This window comes from Lithobates pipiens, unplaced genomic scaffold, assembly GCF_037356315.1.
Source record: "Lithobates pipiens isolate NorthernLeopardFrog02 unplaced genomic scaffold, aLitPip1_a1.2 Scaffold_22, whole genome shotgun sequence".
NCBI lineage: Eukaryota > Metazoa > Chordata > Amphibia > Anura > Ranidae > Lithobates > Lithobates pipiens.
This window is the reverse complement of record NW_027507784.1, coordinates 194,236,731-194,264,134: the sequence shown is the minus strand read 5'-3', so window position 1 is coordinate 194,264,134 and position 27,404 is coordinate 194,236,731. Positions and strand designations below refer to the sequence as shown.

General features: G+C 39.7%; 1 protein-coding gene across 1 annotated transcript in view; it reads left to right on the top strand.

The window, feature by feature from the left end:
- Window positions 1-27,404, top strand: part of CARD11 (caspase recruitment domain family member 11) — a 242,369-nt gene that overhangs the window by 141,258 nt on the left and 73,707 nt on the right. Inside the window, exons 6-11 of the mRNA XM_077448780.1 lie at window positions 4,865-5,017; window positions 8,723-8,848; window positions 16,912-17,109; window positions 19,152-19,313; window positions 22,709-22,757; window positions 23,464-23,576. Coding sequence (XP_077304906.1) covers window positions 4,865-5,017; window positions 8,723-8,848; window positions 16,912-17,109; window positions 19,152-19,313; window positions 22,709-22,757; window positions 23,464-23,576 — 801 coding nt within the window. The remainder of the gene's footprint in view (window positions 1-4,864; window positions 5,018-8,722; window positions 8,849-16,911; window positions 17,110-19,151; window positions 19,314-22,708; window positions 22,758-23,463; window positions 23,577-27,404) is intronic.

Here is a 27,404-nt window from a genome sequence, read left to right as displayed (position 1 = left end):
TCCGACTTCAATGATATTCAATAGGCTGAAGTAGGATCAAAGTTGGACCAAAGTAGTGCAGGGAGCATTTTCAAAGTCAGACCGAAATATTGGGAAATATTGATAGGGAAATATTGATTTTCACAAGTCATGTGACATGAGCTCCCAATGTCGGAGCGTTTGTCGCACAAGTGTTAACTTCATCTGACATGAATCCTTATGGGTAGAGCTCAGACTTCAATGATATTCAACGATAATTCTCCCATCTACAAGACTCTCGTCCGGCCGCACCTAGAGTATGCTGTCCAGTTCTGGGCACCGGTCCTCAGGAAGCATGTACTGGAAATGGAGCAAGTACAAAGAAGGGCAACAAAGCTAATAAAGGGTCTGGAGGATATTAGTTATGAGGAAAGGTTGCGAGCACTGAACTTATTCTCTCTGGAGAAGAGACGCTTGAGAGGGGATATTTCAATTTACAAATACCGTAATGGTGACCCCACAATAGGGATAAAACTTTTTTGCGGAAGGGAGTTTAACAAGACTCGTGGCCACTCATTAAAATTAGAAGAAAAGAGGTTCAACCCTAAACTACGTTGAAGGTTCTTTACTGTAAGAGCGGGAAGGATGTGGAATTCCCTTCCACAGGCCTTGGTCTCAGCGGGGAGCATTGATAGTTTCAAGAAACTATTAGAAAAGCACCTGAACGACCACAACATACAGGGATATACAAGGTAATACTGACATATAATCACACACATAGGTTGGACTTGATGGACTTGTGTCTTTTTTTCGACCTCACCTAATATGTAACCATGTAACTATGTGATTGCAGCAGCAGTAAGGCCCCTTTCACACTACTGCAACTTCAAAGTCATGCAATTTTGCGGCTGCAATTTTTCCGCAATTTCACTGAATGCCTGTGTAACTGGCAACAAAGTATGTAACTATGTAATATGAATGGTTGTCATTGGAAATCATGGGGAACGACTTGTTATGCTACTTTGCAGTCCCAAATCGTGGGACAAGTTGTACAAGTGTGAAAGGGGCCTAAGTCTGGGTTCACACTGGTACGGCACGACTGTCATCCTACTTTGCCCTGCATCATCGGTCCTACTTCAGTCCTACTTCCATCTGACTTGAATGAACAAGATAAGATTTTGCTCCGACTTTGATATAGTCGGAGCAAATTATTTTGTTCCGACTTTGATATAGTTCCACCTGTCTTTTGACCAATCAAAACAATCCCAGTGTGACATAAATTCCTTTTACTGCTGCTGTAATCACCATGTCGATTGTCACAAGTAGAATGGTTAGGAAAAGGATCCTACTTCAATGATATTTAATGGGCTGACTTGTGTTTGACCTGTTAGGATGGCTCTCATAGGGAAACATTGATTTGCACACGTCATACGACATGAGCTCCCAAAGTCAGAGTGTTTCTTGTCGTACCAGTGTGAAATCAGCCTAAGGCCAGGTTCACACTGGTACAACATGACAGTCGTGCGATTGTGGATCCGACTTTGCCCTGCGAATTGAAGTACGAACGGGGATCCGACTTTGATCCCGACAGTGCAATTCAATCCTACGGTTAATACAAACTGCTTAGATTTAATTCTGTACAATTTCTTAGCACTGAGTAAGCCATGGTATCTACAGTATAAAAGTGCACAAGCTTTCACATGCAGTAGTAGTTCATAAAGCTTGTGCTTCGTAGAATTATTTAAATGTTCTCCCTTTAAAATATACAGCATTCAAAAATATTATCCTTATATGCCTAATCCCAAATGTTTCCTGCTGCATGTTTGCAGTCTATAAACATCTCCTGTAGCACACCTGCCATCTGACCATCCAATTGTAGCACTTACCTCCACAGGATTCGCTTGGTATGACAGGTCCTTTGCTCGCTGCCACAACTCTAAACCAATTGCCCCCTCTGACACACCTGGATATATAGTAGTGTGCTGCAAGGACCTATGTTAGCTCAGGTATTAGAACACTGCCCACAACTATATAGAAAACCAGACTAAAAAGTAAGTATATTGTCAAAAGGCTACGGCAGTACACCTGCATCAATGAACAGGTAAAGAGTCCAATAAATTACAGTAAAGTAATTGGCATGAACACTAGGCTAGGATACTACAATAATACTGAACCAAGTTAACAGTGCCGGGACAAGGTCATCTAGCACCCAGATGCCAAATTGCTCCTCCCCAAAATGTATAGATATTATGTGTCAGCAAAAACCCTCATCTCTCCAGAAAAAAAATTAAAGCCCCATAGTGAGCTATAAGATCGCAGCGTCGAGGTCCAACACTAGAGATGGCACTGGCTGTCAGATTACCACTGTGTGGTGTTTGCTTACCTGCCCCTACCCATGTTCTTTATGGGAAGGAGATGGGGAGAATAAACAAACACTGCACAGTGGCGATCTGGCAATCCTGATCCAGGAGAGCTGCAGTCACAGGAGACAAAGCTGGAGGGGAGAGAGAGAACAACTCATCCCTCTTCCCTGCTCTCTTCTCCTTTCTGGATCTGGCGCGTCTCCTCCAGCGCTAAGCTGACAGGAATAGTGAAGCTGCTGTCACTACTCCTGTCACCTTGTAGGTAAGAACCCTTCATGTGGTACCCCCTCCCACCTCACCTGATACCACTGTGCCCAGGGCAGCCGTCCCTCCCGCTCACCCCTTGTCCCAGCCCTGCAAGTTATCCTGATACACATAGCATGAGAAGAACTAAATACCCCTTAGCAGACTTTTTAGGCACTTATATATTGAGAATAGTATGAATCAAAATATGTATATAGAAAAGGATGTTTATTTAACAAAATATATTAAAAACACTTGCATATGGACAAAAACATGGAATATATACAGAACTGTGTCCAGAAACACCATAATCATAGCACAGCATCCAGTACTGTCCTTCACTCGATGCGTTTCAGTTTATTTCCTTTCCTCAGGGGTGTTTTATTAAGAGACAGATTATACTTCTAAAATGTAATCATAAAGAAATATGTAAATGTCAAATAGCAGACTTTTTATTTAAAGTAGAACAATTATAATATGTACATTGTTCAAATTCCTACGATGGTGTCACAGGTGAACATTTCATTGAAATATCTTTTTTGTTTAAACAAAGAAAATCTAAAAAGGACTGTGTCTCAAGGTTGCTTCTCAAAGGCCCAATAGAGAGTTTGTATCAACAGTGAATCAACTGTTCGGTGATGCTGTGTTCCCTCGACCATGGGGTGATGGACAAATAAGAGCACTGAGGCCAGAAGGTGGAAAGGATGTCCTAAGGACAAAAAATATATATATAATGATAATATATGTCCTGCCCATTCAGGCCAAAAAGTACTATGGGGTTACTTAAAAGTGAAAACATGCTACCTGAGTAGTGTAGTTGTTCAAAACAGGGACAGAAGGATTCATAAAAGATATATAGCGATCCTTAGAGACTGCAGAGTAACCTATGTGGAAAGCAGCAAGTAAACTATATGGTCATCTAGGGGTCCATGAAATTAAACAGCAGTTCAATTGAGTTACCTTAATTTTATGTATCCCCAAAAGGGGATTATGTAACCCCAAAGAGAGGCATGAAATCACTGTCAAGAGTGTTACCTATAAATATTAAAATGTCTGGTGGAAAAAGTAAAATGGCCAGCTAGCTCACACTTTATTCAAATAATTAATACTGCAATACCCAAGCCTGGGTTTGTCAGAATCTTAATGGTTCCGACAAACAGACAGAAATCATGGGGAATCATTTGAGTTGCATATTGATATTGTTTGTGATGGGCAAGATCAAAATCTCTAATCAACACTAAATTATGCTTGAATAAATACCTCGAAAGTTTGTTAAATCACGAGAGCTCAACGTCCTGACATTCAGCTTCCTCAGAGCGGATGCCAGAAGTGTGAAAGCTGATAAATGTGTTGGGACAGAGGTAGGTAGGCATTCCCCTTCCTGTTTGGCCTTCTGAACTGCAAGCGCACCACCCCGCCTCGACTGCGCATGCATATTGCGTCAACACAGTGGAGTGACGTCATGTGCGCACAGTCCACCGACACATGTTGATTCAACAGCGGACTTGTCATGTCCGCTGCAGAAGCAAGATGGGGGCCAGGCGAGCAAGTTGCACTCCTGAGCTCCAGAGGTCCCTCATGGGCTGCCTGACCCAGGCAACTTATTGTACCGGGTGATTATATGTTCCCTCAAGAGTGAGGGAGATCGGACATCACCATCAATTGATCAAAATACTTATCTATAACACAGTTAGAGCTTAATCAATCAGATAAAATTAAGTACCTTCTTAAAGAGTACATTCAAAGATTGACATACTGTACATTCATCGCCCCTAAAAGCTATTGCACAAAAAAGATCTAACATATATCATACACATGAGTTGCAAACAATAAGACACAAAACAAACATATTTATGACAAAATAAAAGTACAGACATTATTCAAATTGAAATGACAGGGAATAAATGAGATTTTGGTTTCATTAATGCAATCCAATCAGATAATTATTATTGATTGGAATACATATTGGTGATACAAGTCGAGAGTGTTGTAGAAAATTAGAGTATTATAGAGAGATCAGAGACCTAAGTAACCAAAAAACGAGAATGTGTCATGAGGGATAAAAAACGGTGATTATTACCAATCCCTCATTTCTCCATTCCCCCAGACGCAAACCCTTCTAAAAAGGGTTTAAAGAAAATTGCTTAATTTAATCCTGGTAACTGTGTGGCCCTTAAATTGTGGATCCACTGGAATTCCATTTGATGGATTTTGCAATACATCTGTCCTAAGGCTTAGTTGTTGACACTGTCTAAATAACTTTGAAATACTCTACTTCTTATGTTTTATATACTCTAAAGGGAGGAAGTCCCAGTTTGCCAGATTCTGATAAAGCTATAGTTGATATTCTTGAACACGATCGTAAGGAAGCTCTGGAAGATCGCCATGAATTAGTAAACAGAATATTTAATCTTCAAGAAGAAATACGTCAAGCTGAAGATTTGAGGGACAAGGTAAGAGAAAACTGCTTTGGCATTGGAGGAGTATACAGTACAGCTTAAAGGCATATTATCAATCAAAAAAACACAAACTATAATAAAAATCCATACTAGGATAAAATGACTTTGCTTAGTAATGTCTGTAGGCTTTTCATGTAAATTATGTATATGTGTTTATTGATATTGATTTTTTTAACCACTTCAATACAGGGCACTTAAACACCTTCCTGCCCAGACCAATTTTGAGCTTTCAGCGCTGTCGCACTTTGAATGACAATTGCGCGGTCATGCTACACTGTACCTAAATGAAATTTTTATCATTTTTTTCCCACAAATAGAGCTTTCTTTTGGTGGTATTTGATCACCTCTACGGTTTTTATTTTTTGCGCTACAAATAAAAAAATACCGAAAATTTTGAAAAAAAAAATGTTTTTTTTTGTTTCAGTTTCAAAACTTTGTAAATAAGTACGTTTTCTCCTTCACTGATGGGCACTGATGGGGCTACACTGATGGGCACTGATAAGGTGGCACTGATGGGCACCAATGTGGCACCAATGAAGTGGCACTGATAGGCGGCACTGATGGGCGACACGGATGGGCGACACGGATGGGCGACACGGACGGACACTGATAGGTGGCACAAATTGGCACTGATAGCTGGCACAGATGGGCGGCACGGATGGGCGGCACGGATGGGCATGGATAGGCGGCACAGGTGGGCATGGATAGGCGGCACAGGTGGGCATGGATAGGTGGCACAGGTGGGCATAGATAGGCGGCACAGGTGGGCACGGATAGGCGGCACAGGTGGGCACTCAGGCGGCACAGGTGGGCACTCAGGCGGCACAGGTGGGCACTCATAGGCGGCACAGGTGGGCACTCATAGGCGGCATCGGTGTTATAGTAATGGATGCCAATCAGTGCCAAACAATAATGCATCCCAATCAGTGATGCCCATTGTGGCCACTTATTGGCATCCATTATGGGCACTGATTGGCACCCATTGTGCTGACTGGCACCCTGGTGGTCTAGGGAGGATTATGGATTTTTATTACCTTTTCCCTGGTGGTCTAGTGGTGTCCCTGGTGGTCCAGTGTGGGCATCCTCGGGGGGGCTGTGCTGATAATCGATCAGCACAGACCCCCCCTGTCAGAGGAGCAGCCGATCGGCTCTCCTCTACTCGCGTCTGACAGACGCGAGTGAGGGAAAGCCGATCACCAGCTCTTCCCATTTACACTGTGATCAGCCGTGATTGGACACGGCTGATCACATGGTAAAGAGTCTCCGTCGGAGACTCTTTACCGAGATCGTAGTTGCCGGGTGTCAGACTGACACCCCGCAACAACGATCGCCGCGATGCGCGCCCCCGGGGGCGCGCAGCGGCTCATAATCCTAATCACGTCATATGACGTCCGGTTAGGATTATAAAACCACTTTGCCGCCGTCAATTTGTAATAGGGCGGGCGGCAAGTGGTTAATGTTCAAAAGGCTACTCATGGTTTAGCTTTTCAGTTTTTTTTAGAACAGTTCCAGTTTTGTTGACTTGCTGGAAAACAGTTTAAAGCAGAGCTCCACCCAAAAGGAAAAGTTCTGCACTCCTTTCCCCCTCCCCTGCCACATTTGGCATCATTTTTTTGGGGGGGGGGGGTACCTATTTTTGACAGGTACCTGCTCCCATTTTCACTGGGATCAAAGTTCTTCTCTCCCCCTCCCTCCCTGCAGTCCTCTCAGACACATCACACATCCCAGAAGATTGCCGGACAGGCGCAGCGCGAAATGCAGATTGCACAGTGTGCGACTGGCTGTGAAGCTGCAAGCTGTCACAACAAGGTGCCCACAGTTTAAATGCCGGGGAGAGGAGAGGGAGAGAAGCGACGTTCGGGTGACCACATGGCTGGATCGTTGGAAAATTAACTTTGTGTTCACTAAAAGTCAGCAGCTACACTTTTTGCAGCTGCTGACTTTTATTAAACACAAAAACAACTGGAGCTCCACTTTGAGGGAAGGTATAGTGTATTCTCAGTAAAAACATGTTTTTGAGTTATTTTTGCAATATTTTTTACCTTAATTTTTAAAATATTTTTCTATTTTTGCAAGCTTGTTCTTTTACATTTTTATTTTATCAAATGTAGTAATTTGTAATATAGCAATGAGAAGGGCTCTCAAACGGCTTAGTGCAACCTTGTCTGTCACTAATAACAACAGTTAACATATGTGCCACACAGGAAGATTACTTTTTTCAGGAGTCAGTCTACTGATAGGCGTGCATTGTAAGAATCAATAAAGCACACCAGGGGGCAGAACCTGTATGTGTATTGAATAAATATGGATCCCTTATGTGCTTATATCATTACAATTTATACATGTGAAGGTTTTTTAACTATTAACATATACTGATAATATTATTTGCAGCATGATAATAATTTGTACTTATTTATCTGGAAAAAAAAAACTTACTGTACTTTTAAATACCCATAGACTTAAGTATTTTGCAAACACCTGTTCCAGCTGTTTGGCCATTATGGTCTATGATCTAATGCCGGATCTCATACCAGCTCATATCAGAAGTATTTAGCGATCTGGCAGCTTAGGTTAGTCTTGATTGCTATTAATGTTCAAATGATAAGCCAGTGTCTGCACTGCTACTGGTTTCTTCCCTCCACTCCAAATAGAATACATTTGTCAGCCTGACTCTGTGAAGTATATTGCAGTTCACTTCAGTTACCTACATGCACATCAACTACCTGCTAAGGTCTGTAGCCAGCTTTAGAATGCACAGCTTGAATTTTGGCATAATCCAGCTTAATCAGTTGAAGTTCAAGCTGTAGGTGGCCCTATTAAAGCCACACAGCTCAGCAAAAGTCAACTTGAATATTGAAGAAGCTGGGTGAAAATGTCAGCTGAACCAATTAGATACACTCCCTGTTCAGGTATTCAAGCATTCATAGATGCTGTGGCTGCTTGGATACAATAGCCGACAATGCAGATTTCTCCATCTATGCTATTTGGTGTGAATAAAGAAATCCACCCATGTATGGATAGCATAAGTCTACACCCTCTTGTTTACTTATGTAAACTAGTCAGTAAGTATAAAACTGTAGATGATAGTATATCAGTGATCCCTGTAACAAATATTTGGGCGATTTCTACTTGTCCTCCAATGACTGCAATGAGCCCCAGGACCTGCTATAATACTTCCCAACGCTAAGTACAGTACGTTTTATCTTTTACTCTTCTCCATACAGTGGGCATGAACAGGACCCACTTAAAGGGAGATTTTAAAACGCATTGGAACTTTAACTGCCAGAGGCTATTACTATCATCTACTAGACTAGAATAACAGATGCATGCTGATAATTGCAAGTGATGCCTAAAATCGGAAGGATCTCTTTTGTTAAACCATGTATGGCCCGCTTAACTATAGCCACAGATATCCAGTTTATGCAGGAGTAGTTTGTTCTGTAATATGGTGATAAAATATAGAAACAGGAAGGGTGGATAGTACGGAAACATCAAACACATACCATAGCATGAAAGCCACAAAATACCTATCTTTGCAAATTGACTACATTAAATAGGCCTTTTACAGTAAGTGTGTACAATATTAGACTTACAATCACAGATGGCCCTGATGCTGGGATGTTGTTCTTATAATGTTCTGCTTGCCATTATCTGTGTTAACTGTGCCCAAACCAATTACTTGTTAACATTTTTTTACAGTACCTGGAAGAGAAAGAGGACTTGGAGCTCAAGTGTTCTACACTTTCTAAAGATTGTGAGATGTATAAACACCGCATGAATACTGTAATGGTGCAGTTAGAGGAAGTAGAGAAAGAGCGAGATCAGGTATTTTGTCAGTATTTTTAAAATGCCTAATGCAAATACGGAATTCAGTGTTATGTTGTTTCTTGAAAACACATGGACATGACCTTATCTTTTTACCATTAATCTCAATATAATCCTAATGTATCAGGCACGGATAAGTGATTAGAGTACTCTATTTATGCAGTCATGTACATGAACCCTTAGTCTATACATAATGTATATGCATGAAATATGCTGTAGTGTTTTCAAAAAGAGTCTAATTCATCAAGCTGTGATATTAGTTATTGTGTGCTTAGAGTAGCATTTTAGTAATATCATAGTAACCACTTAACTCATCAAAAAGGGAACATTTCAGAGAATAATAAAATCTTCAATGCTACACTTGCAAAATGAACACCTGTTTCAAAAAGCTTTTCTGCAGGTGAAAAACCAAGTTAAGGTCCATGCACACTGTGCTTAAAAAACGCTAGTTGCCTTGGCAGCAATAAACGTTCATATAGAGCATTTTTGTACAAGCATTTAGGCAAGCTAAGGAGTGTTTAGCATTTTTTTCTGCCAGAAAACTCCTCTCAAAGACTCAATCCAGAAGTTTTTTTTTTCTGTCTCTAAAAGTTAAAATATGCCTCCAAACATCCTAATGTGCATGGACACATAGAATAACATTGAGCTGCTTCTACAGGAAAAGTGCAAAACTCCAGTAAAAGCAATATTTTCCAGCTCATTCCACATAGAGACCAGGACACAATACTACTGAAACTAACTCCTGAGAAAGGGGACTTAAAAAGTCAAATCATAATCACAACACGCCAAATCCAGCTAGAAGGTATCCCTCTAGGGATCAACTACCTGTATCTGTAAGTAATGGTAATTCTTCAGGTCCTAAAACTTTGCACAACATGGGCCTGAGAACAATGAATCTTGGGTCCAATATAAAGATAAAGAAAGTAAACAAACACCAAAAAGTAAATATGGTAATAAAAACAATGATAATAGTAAAGCAAGTAAGACTAACCCTTTGGTTACCCGAGAGACAAAAGATAAAAATGGGAGACCCCGAGAGGGTGAGATTGAAGCTCATACATCTCCTCCTGAGCCACATGCCCCCCTTGTTCCCCCACACCAAGTTACACCGGAGGATACATATACCATTAACATCCCCACTTCTAATCAATTTGAGGTCAATTAATCAGAAGGGCTGGGTACTATTATACCTATAGATAACAGCAGTAACATCAGTCATTCTACCCCATCAAAATCTATGACTGCATGTAGTTCCATAGAGCTGATTTAAGACACTAATATTTTTTTTAGTGCTTCCCTTCCTGAAAAAAGAAAAATAGAAGAAAAAGGGAAATTAGAGGAGGGGTTAGAGAAAGAATAAACAAGGGTATCAAAGAGGGGAAAAATAGAAATTTGAGGTCCGCTGTGAAGATTTTTAATCTATCATCACACTTATTGGTGGAGAGTGAGGTTAGTCTTCTACAAAAAGGTTTAATATTGCCCCAAACAGTGATGCATTGCTAACCTATTTGAACTGTTTAGGGATCTACATAAGTTTATTTGTGACATCACAGTAAAGCGCTATTATAGCTTAAAAACTGGTGAGAATACAAATACTGTATCATCACGTAGCACTGAAACAGCACCTATACCCCTAGTAGATGAAACCAATGATCTAAGCATGAATGATATGGATAAATTAACATTCTAGAAGAACTATCCAGGCAGGGAGAGTCAGAAGTGGAAATCCCCATATCTACACCATTCTTTAATGGGATGATACATTCTACATTCCGTTCGAAGTTCACGTTTTAGGCACATCATATTAAAAATGAATTTATTAAAACCTTTTATGCTATGGTGTATGTTGACTTTCAAAAACTATGTGAGTCACCATGGGGGAAGGTAAACATGCATAATCTTTTGATGCCGGAAAAAGAGGCCTTACTTGCTTTTAAAGAGAATCATGATCTATTTATCCTCATAGCAGACAATGGAGGAGGTATCAGAATAAGGAGAAGTACTTGAAAGAAGCATATAGACTTCTATCAGATGAAGCCACATATGAAATACTCCAACATTATCCTCTCCCTAGGTACAAATTGGAACTAATAGAATTGATGAATTAAGCTGTTATCCAAGGTATAATACAAAAATCAGAGAAACTATTTTTCCTGGCCAACTACTTTAAGACACCTTATTTCTACCACATCCCAAAGATCCACAAGGACCCATTATGCCCACCAGGTAGACCCACAGTGGCGAGTATAGATGGAATTACCAGTCGGTGTGTCTCAGTATGTGGATGCTTTTATCCAACCACTTGTCACTTCTCTTCCTGCTTATATTAAGGATTCTGCACATGTCCTGGATGCCCTACAACATTATAAGTGGGAGCCAGGAAATCTGTGGTTATCCTTGGACATGAGTTCACTTTATATGTCAATTCCCCATGGCGGTGGACTACGGGCAGTTGAATAATTTTTATCAGAATCCGACCATATTAATCCCATTCAATCCAAGTTCATTTGTCAATGTACTCGATTCGCCCTGGAGAGGGATTTTTTTTATTTCCAGGCTCAGTTCTATATGCAGGTATCTGGCACTGCCATGGGTTCACATTTTGCACCCTGCTATGCCAACCTGTTTAAGGGGCATTGGGAGAAATTCCATATTTGGTCCCAGAATCCCTTCGCCAAACATGTGGTATACTATGGGAGGTATATAGATGATGTTATTATCATTTGGGATGGGCCTCTTGATACTGTGGACCAATTTGTCTCCTATTGTAACATCAACCAGTTTGGAATTCACTTTACGCATGATCTGGGTAGTGATGTTGATGGTAACATCACATCTAAAATCCATTTCAAAGAAACAGCTGCCAACTCTTATCTCCATCAAAGGAGTTGACATCATCCAAAATGGAAAGAGAACATACCTTACAGTCAGTTTTGCCAGTTACGCAGAAACTGCGGAAATATTAAGGATTATGAAGATCAGGCCATTATATTTACCACAAAATTCCTAGAAAAAGGACACAGACCCCAACATATCCAGAGGGCAGCTGATCGATAGAGAGAAGGTACTATCATTAGGGATACGCCCATACTTGCTAAAGACTAGTATGGCACCTTCTTTATTACAAGATTCAATGCCCAACATTGGGCCATTAAAAAAGCGATTCAAAAACATTGGACAATCCTGGGGCAAGATAAAGCATTTGGGAGAGTTCTCCCCAGTAGGCCCCAGGTGGTCTTTTAACATGCAACAAACGTCAAAAGTCTTATTGTCCCCAGTCGTCTTAAAGAAAAGCAGAGTCTCAGGATGGCAAATATCTCCCAATTTTTTAACATCACAGGATGTTACAAGTGTAAAGGTATCAAGTGTAAAGCCTGTTGATTTATCTCACATGGTCAAAAATCTTTTTGTAGTAAAGATGGACGCACTTTTTACATCAAACAGTTCATTTGTTGTAGCACCCAGTTTTTCATATATGGACTGAGGTGCCCATGTGGGTTCTTTTATGTAGGCAGTATGGTGTGTGCCATGCAGACATGTTTTGGTGAACACCATAGGCTTATAGAGAAGAAAATTAAGAAGCATGCCATTTTCAACACAAACATGGTGACAGCACTGAGTACTTGGAACTATTTGGCATTGAGTCCATATCCATGTCTATCCCGGAAGGTGAAAGATTTGCCTATTTATGTAAACTAGAATCTTTTTGGATATTCACCCTAAATAGCATGACACCTGAGGGGTTAAACGAGGAACTTGAGATAGGTACTCTGATGTGAATTATTATTATATTGCTAAGTAGTATATTGTTCGCTATATTTATGTTTGAAAAACTCTCAGTCCCTTTTATAGATGTTAATTATTTCAATAACTGCATATTTATTGACCGACCACATTTTATTCATATATTTTCTATTCTTATAAAATTTTATTCATTTTAGATTAAAATGATGATTCTAATAGGACTAACCAAGGATGAATTTCAGTAAAAATACGACAAATGTTCTCAAATAATTTTTTCTGCTAATGATAATAAATCTGATCTTATATATTATATATATATATATATATATATATATATATATATATATATATATATATATATATATATATATATATATATATATATATATATATACATGTATATACTATTGCTATTTTTTTTATTACATTGTATTAAAGTAAATATAATCAATGTATATACATGTGTTTAAAAAAAATTCTTAGGACACTGATGCTGTTACTAAATATCAGGCCCCCCCCTCACTGAATATATTTCCTGTTGATCTCCGTGCATCTTGGTCTGTTGAACGGCATTGGCTTTCCTGGGGGAGGGGCTGGAGGGTTCATATAAAGACAGGCTAGAGGTGGTAAGGGCATGAAGAAGATAGCCGTGCCTCCGAAACATGTAGTCTTGGCAACCGTTTTTGTTACCGAAAGAGGAGACACTTCACTCACCTTGTCTTTCTTCTCTGGCCACGAGTGACGTCACACAGCTTCAGCTGGACCGTGCGTGTGCCCCACAGCAGACAAAGCCTGATGAGATGGGAAAGCAGAGTCTGCAGTGACATTCCATATCATTACCACTTGTTTTTGGGAGTCAACCCAGCCATACAGGCCAGGAAGGGAGACATACATCCTGCTGTACATGTGATCCAAGTTCCATGCTTGTGAGTGCAATCCTCTATTATTTGAATCTGCGTTTGTATCATTAAAACATTATTACACTAGGGCAGCCATGCGCTCTCTTTTTTCTTGTATATTGAAGTAGATACTTACCGTCCTCATTTTTACAGCGTGTCTCCTAGGATGTGCAGCTGTGCACAGTTCTAGGTTTTACCCCAAGAGTCCTGTGCCCTGTATGCTCTCAAGTTAAATTCAGCAGCAGGTGTCCCTCTGGTATCTTCCAACCCCTACCCTTTCTAGCTAAACCCTGGGCAGACATTGTTACGGTCTTCATCACAGACTTCTGATTCAGATCTCACTTTCCAAATGTTGCACAATCATCTGGGCGATTTTAGACTGATTTTTGAAAATGGCACACTGTTCCCCTAAGTGTCTTTCTTATGAGCCAGCACTTTTTTCTGCCTTTTATGAAGGAGATTTTCAGCCCTCAATGTCTGCTCACTCACATTACATCACACTTCAGAGGTACTGGTTCTCCACTCACTGACCTCCTTTGGTCTCAAGTCTTCGATTCACTGATCCTGGCCACTCAATGTCAAAAATATAACCCCTGGGCAGCTCCTGTAATCTCAGTGAGAAGGTTTGACCTGGTACCAAAAACCACCATCTCAAAGTTCTCTCCTTCAAGCTTGCCTCTCACATTATCAGTCAATATTAAGTCTCTGCTAGAATCAAATTACAAATTAGAATCAAACTTATCACCTCCTCCCCAGCTCTGTATTCCCAATTCTTTCCATCTTTTGGTATTGAAGCCTCTGGTACCTAATCAATTATCTAGACCTGTCTGCCTGTCCAGCCCTTTTACTCAGTCCTTGGAAGAATTTGAAGTCAATACTATAAAAAAAATATCATGGTTGCTGACCTCCAATGTCCTTGCCCACAATTAATTTACAGGTTCCATCAATGCTTCCCTCTGAAGCCTAGCCCCAAACATGTGGGGAGACTGTGTAAGAGGAGCTACTTATCATCCTCGTTCCAAGCTGCCTGCAATCTTCCTAAAATGCCTGGCCACGGGCATTGTTCCTGGTAAGCTCCACCTGTTGCACCAGGCTGCAAGCACTGCTCCTGGTATGCTCTGTTTGCCAAATTCTGCTCCTCTGAACCCTTGCAGCAGGGCAGAGCTATTTCTGATGTACTCTGTTTGCCAAACTTCTGCCTTGAGCCCTTGCAGCTGAGTGCATCTACGCCTCAATTTTTCAAGCTGTGTTACTCCCAGTCCTCATAGCTGTGCACAACAGACAACAGAAAATATAACAAATCAAATCATTATTATTCAACCAAAAAATAAAATAAAAGCCTCATGCATGTATCCTGCTTCTTAATATAGGGAGTTAACAATGCAAAGAGTTGGTGAAAGCAGGGGTCCATCAACCGGAGATAATTCCGAAAATCATCTAGATTATTCTCCTGGAGGTCACGCAGCAAAGGCATATGACACAACTGGTCATAATTAATAAAGAAACCAATTTTTGGTCCAAGAAATCCTCCTTCATTCTGTTCCTGGACTGGACTTGGATCAAAGCAATAACTCCAAGACCAATAATAAATAACACGTTATCTCCCCCGATACTGCAACATGTCTGGTTGATGAACGGGTGTTCAGAAACAAACTGAAGTTTGGAAGTTAGGTAGTATGTAAACTTCCAAATTTGCCTGAAATGGGGCCTGAACACAAAAATAAATGGATACGGTATTATCAATTAAACACAAAAATCTAATTTCTGACATAGCAGTACATGATTGATAGACCATTAACTACATTTGAACAACTGTTAATAGAAGAACAAAAATCGAATCATAAACTCATGAACTGATCTAAAGTTTAGAAGCTTTTACTTCCAGCGGGACCCCTTAATTAATTAACTAGCAAGTATTAGAAAATGGGACAGTGAATTCGAGAATCCAATCCCATTAATAGAATGGGACAAGGCATTTTTACTAACACATAAACTATCAGTAGCAGTTAAACATCCAGAGCGCAGCTATAAAATTATGATGAGGTGGTATTGGAGTCCAATGGATCTAAACAAAATAAATAAAGATAAACAGAGAAATGTTAGCAATGCCTCAGAGATAGAGGAACAATGACACATATTTGGTATGAATGTCATATGGTGAAGGAATTCTGGTACAAAATATTTGAAATATACAAACTGGTGTCTGGATATGAGATGCAACCAAGTGTTAAGGTCTCGATACTGTATATAATACCTGGATCATTAAAATTTATAAAGATGGATATTCTTCACCATATGATAAATGCAGCCAGGACAATAATAGCTCGAAAATGGAGAAAGATAACTAGTCCAATAATAGTGGAATGGATATGTGAACTGAATGAAATACAACATATGGAGGACCAGATTAGGAGAGAAGGGACTGACAAGAACCAAAAGTCCATAATATGGCACCAAGGGGAAAGGTTTAGGACCTTGATAAAAATGACACAATTTCTATGAAAGGGAACAGAACATCTCAAAAAGATCTCTTTCTTTTCCACTCCCCCCTTTTTCTTTTTCTTTTTTTAGGTTGTGTTAAGTAAGTGTACCTGTACAGAGTGTATGCTTGGAACAGAAGATAGTGATGAATGGTAGGGATGAATAGAATATGGACATTGTAAGAAATATAAGTCAGATGGATTAGTACAGAACTGGATACTAGAAATGATTGCGGAATGTTGATAACCTATAGCGAGGATGCAATATATTATATATTATATGTATTTGTATAACTGTTTTAAAAATGAATAAAAGAAGATTGAAAACAGAAACAAACTGAAAACTAAGAAATGAAAAACGCAAGCTGAAAAACGCTAAATGAAAAGCACAAAATGAAAAGCATGAATCAACACTCACCAAACTTCTACTTACACGAACCTAAAGATTGGCGCTAAATAGCTGAAAAACCATGTAGTACGTTACTACATCGTGCTTGTTGGCCGACAATTCCTTGCCGTTTGTATGCAAGACAAAATCCAGGTACACGCCTTCGGACAAAAGTCCAAGGTTTTGTCTGCGGAAAATCTGATCGTGTGTACAAGGCTTTACTTGTTTATCTGTACCTCAAGAAAAAAATCAACATCATGCTATTCGGGGAAAATCCAGTATTTCAGTTTTACATAATATATCATCTTAACCATTTTAGACATTAAAGAAACTCCAAAAAATGTAATACACAAATACATTTAAACTGCTTTATACAGTCGGTATGGTGTTCCAGGAAGTATGTTTTAGGTCACTTGGATTTGCAGGAATGCTGCTGTTCTGTGAAAAGATTTTATAGAAACCTTTGAAAAATGTAAAACATAATCATTTATCTCTGATACCCCAATGGAAAGTGACATTTAGTATTTTCTCTGTTTTGTTTTTGCTTGAAAGGCATATCGTTCCCGTGATGATGCTCAGACACAGTACTCACAATGTCTGATAGACAAAGACAAGTACAGAAAGCAAATTCGAGAGCTGGAGGAGAAGAATGATGAACTTAGAATTGAGATGGTTAGAAAAGAGGCAAGGGTTGTCAATCTGGAGTGCAAACTGCGAAGAATGTCAAAGGATGGGATCTTCCTGGACCAGGTGCATTTAAAAAATAATATAATATACATTTTATTTTCTAAAACTCTGAAGGGTAAAGCAGAAGGTATAAACAAGCAATGGGCAATACAGAAGGCAAGAGTAAGTAAATAAATAAATGTGTAAGTTAAATATTCTAGTTAAACAATGTCTCTGGTCTCAGTGATACAGAAGCGTAAAAAAGGGATGAATACAGCTAAAGAAGAAGAGGGCAGTGTAAAATAAGTCTGAATTAAGAGGAACAAATTATATATTCTACAAAATAGCAGTACCATGAATTAATTTCAGAAAACACAATCAGTTGTATAAGGTCATGGCATATGTTAAATCATACTAAAAAGATAATAAGAAGGGTCATTTTTAAAATATATTATAAAGTCATATACAGGCTGTAGACTGTGCTCTGTTTGAGATATTTAAATTGGCAAACTTGTTTTTTTATTTTGGATAGTGTAAGGGTCAGTTATGACACCTGTCACTTTTTTCCCATCTGTGTCCCATTGGGGGGATTTCTCTTCATTTCCTGTTGCATAAAGTGTCCAAAGAAAATTCCAGGTGGAAATCACACTTGTGGCCCCCCTTTCACAATCCGTGCACTGTGTATCCCAGCCTCTCACCTCTAATGGAGACCCCAATGGGTCTAATCATACATCTGCGTAATCCTCAGTGGAAATCTCCACTTCTCTCCTCTTTGATTATGACACAGTGATGCAGGCAAACGGCTGTAGCTCTGGATAGTGAAAGGCTCCTCTCCTATGTGCTTCACGGTCTTATAGACCTCTCTCCAGCTCTCCTCCAATTCAGGGGTCATATATAAGGATAGAAGGAATCTCCATAGTGTAGTATTCAATAAAATAATATTATTTTAAAAGTAGTAACTTACATATCAAAACTTTAATGTTTAACAGTGTTAAATTAAAGACTTCCGGTCTCGGCCACGACTGGAAATGACATCGCCTGGCTCCTCCCGATGTATTGGGTCACTATGACGTGACACGGTATTTGAGAAAAAAATGCGTCTTTATATGCAATGGGTGTGAGGTACAGTTTATCTAGGAAGTTAAGCCAATACATGTTGATTTGAATAAAGTGTTTAAAGTTGGGCCTGTGGTGTCAGGGAGAAAGGAAAAAATCCTGAAGGGCCGCACACTGCTAAAGGCATCTTTATTTACATGATTAAAATCCAAAAAAGGTCAAATCTTGTGCATAGAAGACAGGGAAAACCATCTACTGCATTTCACATCATGGATAGATGCTTAGTCAAACCCATCAGATATGACTAAGGTCATAAACTATGACCTTGGTTAATCTGTGTTAACCTTTAAGTGGCCACTTGCCAGTCTAAAGCCTAGTACACACTATACGTTTTTTTTTCCTTCAATCTTGCGGGTGGAAGTAAAAAAGCTGACAGCTCCAGTCGGAGCTGCTATACTAACAATCTGATGTTACTACAGAGATCTCCCCCTGCTGAGCTATTGTGTTCTGGAAGGGAGACGCCCTTCCTCCCCCTGCTTGAACACTCCCGTCAAAGCTTGGTCTAGGGGATTAGGGGATTGTCTGATGCGGGGAGGATATTCAGGATCACTGTGCAAATTGAGCTGCACAATAGAGGTAAGTATGATATGTTTCTTATTTTAAAAAAAAAGAGCCTTTACAATCACTTTAAGTAGCAGCTGCAATAAACCCTCTATTGACCCTAGGCCCAAGTTTATCTGCATTAAGTCTTTAGTGACAATTATTCAGAATAAATGCATTAACACATTTAAAGTGCAGCAAAGCCTGCACTTTAAAGCCATTGATATGTGCTGATAATGTACTGTATGGTAGCATGCTACAAAAAAACACACACATTCAAAGTATTGCAAATAATATATAACATAAATAATTCTTTCTGTTAAAATATCTTAGATGAATAAAAAGGCAACAGAAAATATTACAAAAAAGGGTTCTTTTTTATGACATTATGACTGTATAGAGACCTGCAAAATCAGTACTTTACCACCTGGGTTTATTGTTAATTTTTTTTGTTAAACTTTCCTCAATAGAGTTTGCCAAGAAATCTGCACATCATCATGTCACCGGGCTCAAAGACTAGTGGTCAGGAGGCTGAGGATTCATCTGATTCTATGGGATCTCCCGATGAAAAGTATTTCTTCAACGGTGAATCAAAGAAAAGAAGGAGGATGAACCTAAAAGGCATTCCCCAAGTGTGTTTTTCAGCCATTATATAGTCTTTACCAATGGAAAAAAAAATGCTTGTTGGGCATTAAAGTAGAACTAGTGTCCCCAGTGGAAGAGTTCTACTCTATTACTTATCTAGGGACAACCCAAAATTTGGGATTTTCTTTACTTTCACTTTCAATAATAATGGTAAACCAGAAAAATAGAGAGGTGAAACTCCTTAACTGCTTAAGGACCGCCTCACGCCAATATACGTTGGCAGAATGGCACGGCTGGACACAATCACGTACCTGTGTGCGATTCTTTAAATGCCCAGCCGTGGGTCGGGAGCACACCGCCGGCGGTGCGCTCCAGACACGGTCCTGAGCTCTGTGACCGTGGCCGCGGGACCAGTGGACCCGATCACCACTGGTGTCCCGCGATCGGGTCACAGAGCTGAAGAACGAGGAGAGGTCTGTGTAAACAAACCTCTCCCCGTGCTTCCTAGTGTGGCTGTCACCGATCGTCTGTTTCCTTTTATAGGGAAAGACGATCAGTGATGTCACATGCCAGGCCACGCCCCCTACAATAAAAAAAACATAACGTCACACATAACCCCTACACTGCCCCCTAGTGGTTAACTCCTTCACTGCCAGTGTCATTTACACAGGAATCAGTACATTTAAATAGCACTGATTGCTGTATAAATGACAATGGTCCCAAAAATGTGTCAAAAATGTCCAATGTGTCCCCCATAATGTCGCAGTCACAATAAAAATCGCTGATTGCTGTCATTACTAGTAAAAAATATATATTAGTAAAATGCTATAATACTATCCCCTATTTTGTAAATGCTATAACTTTTGCGCAAACCAATCAATAATCGCTAATTGCGTTTTTTTTTACCAAAAATATTTAGAAATATACGTATCGGCCTAAACTGAGAAAAAAAATTTTTATAGAATTTTTGGGGATATTTATTATAGCAAAAAGTAAAAAATATTGCATTTTTTTCAAAATTGTCGCTTTTTTTTTTTTGTTTATAGAGCAAAAAATAAAAACCGCAGAGGTGATCAAATACCACCAAAAGAAAGCTCTGTTTGTGGGAAAAAAAGGACGCCAATTTTGTTTGGGAGCCATGCCGCACGACCGCGCAATTGGCAGTTAAAGCGACGCAGTGCCGAATTGCAAAAGGGGCCTGGTCCTTTGGCTGCAAATTGGTCCGGGGCTTAAGTGGTTAATGGGGCACAGACAGCAATAAAAACTGACAGGGGTTCTAATCCCACTTTTCAAACTTAAAAAAGTTTTGCCTTTAGGTATACCTGAAATGTTTAATTGTATGGGGGTTTTCTTTTTATATTTTTGCAAAAATTAACAATAAAAACAATGATTTACATACAGAGATCAATAAAGTGGAATGCCAGCTTAATACTAAAACCACCATTTATTCCAGTAATTTACCCAATAAAAAGCCATTCAAATACAGATAATATCAATCCATGGAAGTGTCTTTATATTAGCTTCCTGTAATCCCCTATACAGAAACCTTCAGACTAAGGCCTGATTCATACCTATGCATTTTTAGTGCTTTTTGCATTTTGCAGATTTGCACTACAGTCCATTTAATGTGGTTTCCTATGGAACACGTTCTGTAGTGCAAATCTGCAAAATGCAAAAATCACTAAAAATGCATAGGTGTGAATCAGGCCTAAAAGAAGGAGGGTTGCACATTTGTATTAGTCTACTGCTGCTAACAGCAGAAGATAGCCCTTGAACAATATCATCAATGTGGTTCTGCTTCATTGTCCAATCAGCAAAGACTGGTTAGGGAGCAGATAACACCTCAGTAGTACTACTTTAAAACCCAAAACACAGCTTGATGATAACTAAAAAAGCATTGATTTGAAAATACACTGAATAGGTGCATATCTATATAAACAAACATGTATTCAACAAACATTCACTACAGGTGAATCGCCCAAGTTTATGTGTTTTAAATGACAGTGACTGATTCACCACCAGTGAATGGTTTGGTGAATTTCACAAGCACATTAGGGTTTACAGGTACATAAACATTAAAGAATTCATAAACAAACAGCTATAATGTTTGAGAAGATCTGGTTAAAAATACCTAGTGCATGGGATCCCATGGGTAACCACATTCAGGTCTGAACAGACTAATTTGAACAATCTATGTTCTTTATAAACAGCTGTGCTAGCTGTCTGTATAACTAAAATATATAGGGTCATTCCACTGTAACTGGTCTACTATTAGTCCTGTTGAGTGATCCATCTACTGTATATCAGCACTACAAAGAACTTGATTACATATCTCTGTCAAAATTAAAGTTAACAAATGATGAGCAATTATCATTTCATTTTCTTCACTTGCAATTTGCTCAGATTCACAATACTGCCAGAGTTTATTAAATAAACAAAAAGTCCAGTGTACCTCTGGCTAGTTCACTTAGGACCTTGCAGAGCAGGCAGGGGGCGACCTTCCATAATGGATACCCATGCGCCAATACAGAATGTATTACCTGTCTCCCACCAGTCAGCGGTTTGGTGGGATCTATTGGGGATTCTGCCTTCATTTATGTGCAGAGGACACAGAAAAGATGGAGCAAAACTTTCTATCCCTAGCATCTATACAAGGACTACGTAAAAAAAGGAAGCACTGTATAGTATAAGACTTCCTCTACAGAGTAAGGAAAGGGATGGTCGGTACTCAGGATGACATCCAAAATAGTATTTCTTTATTCAGTAAAACCTACGTGTTTTGGATGTTATTCCTTTGTCATGGCTCAATGCGAAGAGCACTATGTGCTATGCCACTACAGAAATCAACTGCTAAGTGGTGCTTTGACAAACACCCGAAGGCCAACGGTGAATCCCTGGTTAAATGATTTAACTCATTCATTCCCAATCAAATGTATTCAAACTTTATTACAGAATTTATAAGGTTTCTGTTCTGAACATAATACAAACATCTATTTCTCATAGGGCCAGCCCAGGCAGCTACAATTTTCAAAATAGGAGGCAAGAGGAATGTTCTGCAGGGAGAATGTAGTCATTATAACAGTTCCATATGTGAGTGCTTTCATGCAGTCAGATGAGTCTGATGTTAGCAGAATGATCAGTTACAATGATAAACTTTTTAATGTTATCGTGATTCATAACACCTCATAACAGTATTCTGTGAATAAGAAGTAATTTATTCAACTTTCTTTAGTATATTCTTCTAATTAGCTGCTGTTAAAAAAAAATCAGCATTCAGATCAACACAGAAAAACACCAGAATCCAGAATTTTAAATCTACCAATAACAGAAAAGTAGGTTTCTTGATCTTTGCGGAGTATAGAACTTTGGCTTTTTATGACCTTTGTAACATAATATTGATTTAAGAAACATCTACATGTTATCTCCCTTTTCTGTTCTACAGATTGTAAGAACAAAGTCTCCAGTATCCAACAGGCAAAATGGATTTCAAGGTTAGATATAAATATAGCCCTAAACCTTAATTTATCTAACCAGATATGTGTACTTTTTCATTGGGCGATCCCAAATTAACTCTCTGTATTGCTGAAACTGCTTCAGAGAAGTTTCTTGCTAATTGTATTTTCTTTAATTTGATTCCAGCATTTGTATATATATATTTGTATATATTGTATATTGGAAGTAGGACCAGGCCAATGGGTAGGCACACAAGGCTCCCACCTTTCATGCATTAAGTGGGAAATGTGAATCAGGTTTCCCTGTGTAAACGTTAGCCCAAACCTCACCCTTTTTCTATGGCTCTAAATTTTGGACTAGGTATACATCCATACTGTCATGTACTGTAGTCTCAAATGTAAAGTTTGTCTATTACACTGCCACTACACCCTTTTCAGCAATGCATTTCCTGTGGTTCAACTGTACTCTCTCAATCCTGTGGTATTCAGGTACAGATATATTTAATCCACGAGGGTCCTCTTTTTAAATCAATGGAACTCAAGTTCAGCAAGGAATCAGTAAAGGAAGCTCCCATATTTCTATAGGCATAGAATAAGAGTTTGTTTTCTCAATTTATGTTTCCTTAGTGTTTTAATGTCATGTTTGATATTTGAGCAACATAAGCATTTCGTTTGCACACATTTTTAATTTGCAGTAATTAATTATAGTGTTAATATTATGACTGTTTTCCCACTTTTTATAAAGCTTCTGAAGATCTGGAAGCCAAAATTGATTGCATCAATTGTCAAACGGAGTCAGTGCCTTGTAGGTCTGGATCATTTACCAATACTATTGTCAACAGTTCTGATATTTCCAAGGTAGTATGTTGTTGTTGTTCATACATTATGTGTCTATTTTCTTGTCCAAAGTTCATTGAACCTTGTTTGTGTAAATCACCAAACTATAACGTTACAAGTATGAAGAATACAGCAAAATGCGTAAAGCTGTAGTGGATACTGTATATCATGCATTTTTTTCTGGCTGCTGTAATTGTCCTAAGCCCTTGTACACACGGTCGGAGAATCCGTCGGAATGTGTCCTATCGGACCGTGTGGTCGGATAATCCGACTGTGTGTTGTATGCATCGGACTGATTCCGTCGGAATATCCGTCAGACCCAATTTTCCAACATCTTGGAAATATTTCCCGACCAACTGGGCCGATCGGACATACCCTGATCATGTGTAGAGAATTTTGATCGGACCAAGTGCCACGCATGCTCAGATCAAATTCCTACATCAAAGCTATTGGCTACTAGCCTGAATGTAGTCCCATCGTAACGAAATTACGTCATCACGTTCTGAAAGATCGGATTTTTTCGCCAACTTTGTCTGACCGTGTGTATGCAACAGTTTCAGACAAGATCTGACGGACAAAATCCGACAGGCAAAATCCGACGGATTTGATTGTGGAAATCTCCGACCGTGTGTACAGGGGCTTAGACTGTGTGCCATGTCACCTTAGTGTAGAAGATTTGTAGAATTTATTTTCTTAGTAATACTGTATGCAAATATTTGTGGTATTGTAATTTTAAAAAACTGCATGGCGTTAGCTTTTGTAAAGGTTTAGGGGCCCACATCACAATCTCAATAAACTTGTATGGTAGACACGTATACTGTATATACATGTATGAGAAGTATTTTTTTATTTTGCAAAGCATGCAGCTTTCATATTTTATAATCATTCCCAGTCTGAGGCCACATATAGTCTGTTTTCTTACACTCCCTTGGATTCTATTTACCTTATGGAAAAGCATCTCTGGCAAAATCTCATTCAGAATGGGGCAGCATCACTGACATCACAACTCCTATTTCTGCAAACGTCTATTTAGTGACCACCCTGGTCCTCATACAATGCCTCTCTTGCCTTCTTAAATGATTTCCAAACAGCAACATTATGATATTTACATCCTGAACGGTAGCTACTGGGTGGGTTTAAAGAAGCACATGCACGAACCTGTTACATAAGTACTCATAGATACAGTATATATATTTTTTGCAGCCTGAAATTCAAAAGTACCGTATATACTCGAGTATAGGCCGACCCGAATATAAGCCGAGGCCCCCAATTTACCCCCAAAAAAACTGGCAAACTTATTGACTCGTGTATAAGCCGAGGGTGAGACATGCCTGTCCATCCCTGTGTGTGTGTCCGTCCATCCCTGTGTGTCCGTCCATCCCTGTGTGTCCGTCCATCCCTGTGTGTCCGTCCATCCCTGTGTGTCCGTCCATCCATCCCTGTGTGTGTGTGTGTCCATCCATCCATCCATCCCTGTGTGTGTGTGTCTCCATCCATCCATCCATCCATCCCTGTGTGTGTGTGTCTCCATCCATCCATCCATCCATCCCTGTGTGTGTGTGTCTCCATCCATCCATCCATCCATCCCTGTGTGTGTCTCCATCCATGTGTGTGTGTGTGTGTGTGTGTGTGTGTGTGTGTGTGTGTGTGTGTGTGTGTGTGTGTGTGTGTCCAGCCTACCTTTGTCCCGAGCCTCCGTCCCGTGCCTTGCCTCCTTGCCTCCGTCCCGTGCCGTGCCTTGCCTCCTTGCATCCGTCCCGTGTCGTGCCTTGCCTTGCCCCCGTCCCGTCCCGTCCCGTGCCGTGCCGTGCCGTGCCTTGCCTTGCCTCCGTCCCGTGCCCTCTTCGTCGGCGGCCATTGTAAAGTTCAAAAGCTGCGCCGCCGCCTTCGCCTGTGATAGGCGGAACACTGAATTTCCCAGCAGCCTGTGTTCCGCCTATCACAGACGTCGTATCATCCTCGTCCGTAGTACGAGGATGATACGATGTCCGTGATAGGCGGAACACAGGCTGCTGGGAAATTCAGTGTTCCGCCTATCACAGGCGAAGGCGGAGCCGGAGGCGCGGCTTTTGAATAGAATGGCCGCTGTCTGTCTGCTCGACACGCTGATCGAGCGGGCAGACAGCGATGACTCGAGTATAAGCCGAGGGGGGCACTTTCAGCCTCAAAAAAGAGGCTGAAAATCTCGGCTTATACTCGAGTATATACGGTAATAACACTTGAGTGGTTTAAATTACTTATATTTTTATATATTCTTTGTAGAGCTGAATGCAGACTATACAGTCTGTTTTTGTACTGCAAGTGATAACAGCATAGTACATAGTAATCTTATATACAGACTTATTTTTATTTGTTTTTGACAACATGGCTAATTAAATGTCTGAGTAAATGAGACACTAAAACTTACTGCACTAACCCTGTGTGGTCCAATAGGAACTCGAGTTAGACCTCATTACATTTAGTAATCAGCTTTCAGTAACCAGGGTGGTTGACACAGCCTCTCTACTCTATTTGTGTTGCTGTATTGGTCACTGCAAGCTCATCTGGGACATCTGGGACTTATTCAGAAGGGGACAGCACCATTGATATAAGTATTCCTCCTGCATAACTGATATTTAGTGACCATATTGTACCTCATCCACCCTTCTGTCCTTCAAGTCTGAGTGAGGACACTTATGCTTGAGGGATATGGCTATTGTTCAGTTTTGCCAACAAAGACCACTAGAAGAAAGGCCCAGAAGCAGCATATTTGCTGAGAGAATAAAGTATATTAAAGCATCCTCAAGCAAACATCATTACAAAACATAACGTGCAAGGGGTACAGGACTACCAAGAGATAAAAAAAAAAAAAACTTGAATTTTCAGTTTTGCTTTTAACACACAAAGACGAAGATAACATTTATAATTTCCCTAATACGCATATATTTAACAATAGCTAAAGTGGAAGCAAAACATATGCAAAGGGTTTTGTTATGCAAATATAACTTTCATTTAACTGTTATGATAACTGGAACAATATGACTGACTAGATATAAGATGAAATGCCAATGGCCCACAATGTCCACTGTTGTGTATGGCAAAAACAATGGTCTTCTTCATATGTCTGTCTTTGGCTAACCTTGCGGCAGTTCTCTGTTATTGGTTTCAAACTTTTCAGTTTTACCTCCACAATATATACAAAAATATTTTAGGTTGACCTTACCTTTATGTCCTTTTGTTCAGTGAATGAAAATATTGTTGGCTAAATCTGTAATCAAACCTCTCCCATGTCCATTATACCTTTATTGACTTTGATAGTGGTCTTGTTCTCTAGTCGACAGTAAATAGGAAGATTATCATTTGAGATCTTCTCTGGCTAGGAAATCTATAGGATCGTTTGCATACTTGTATTGTGAAAGGATGACATTGTAGTCAGGTTATTTTCTGTCATTCTTCAACACTTTGAGATATCTAACATTGTTGAAAAGCCCCAGCTCTGGCACAGGTGAAGTTTGGTGTACCTGGTGTATTATGCTGACCTTCAAGTACAGTTTATAGCTTTTCTTTTGCTCGGCCCACTTTTTAATGCAATTTTAAGAGACAATTTAATTGTAAACCTTCCTACTGTATGGTTAACGTTTGGTTATACAAGGTCTTTCTCCTTTTGACAAAACTGTCCTCTAAAGCCGAGTGCACACTACAGTTTATCTTTTGTGCAAGCAGCGGGTTGCACAAAAAAAAAACTGACTGTTGTACTAACCATGCGAGGTTAGTCCAGTGATCTCCTCTGCTGAGCTGTTGTGTTCTGACGGGGAAGGCCCCACCGCAGGAACACTTCAATCAACACTGTCTGCCACTGCCTGATCGGGA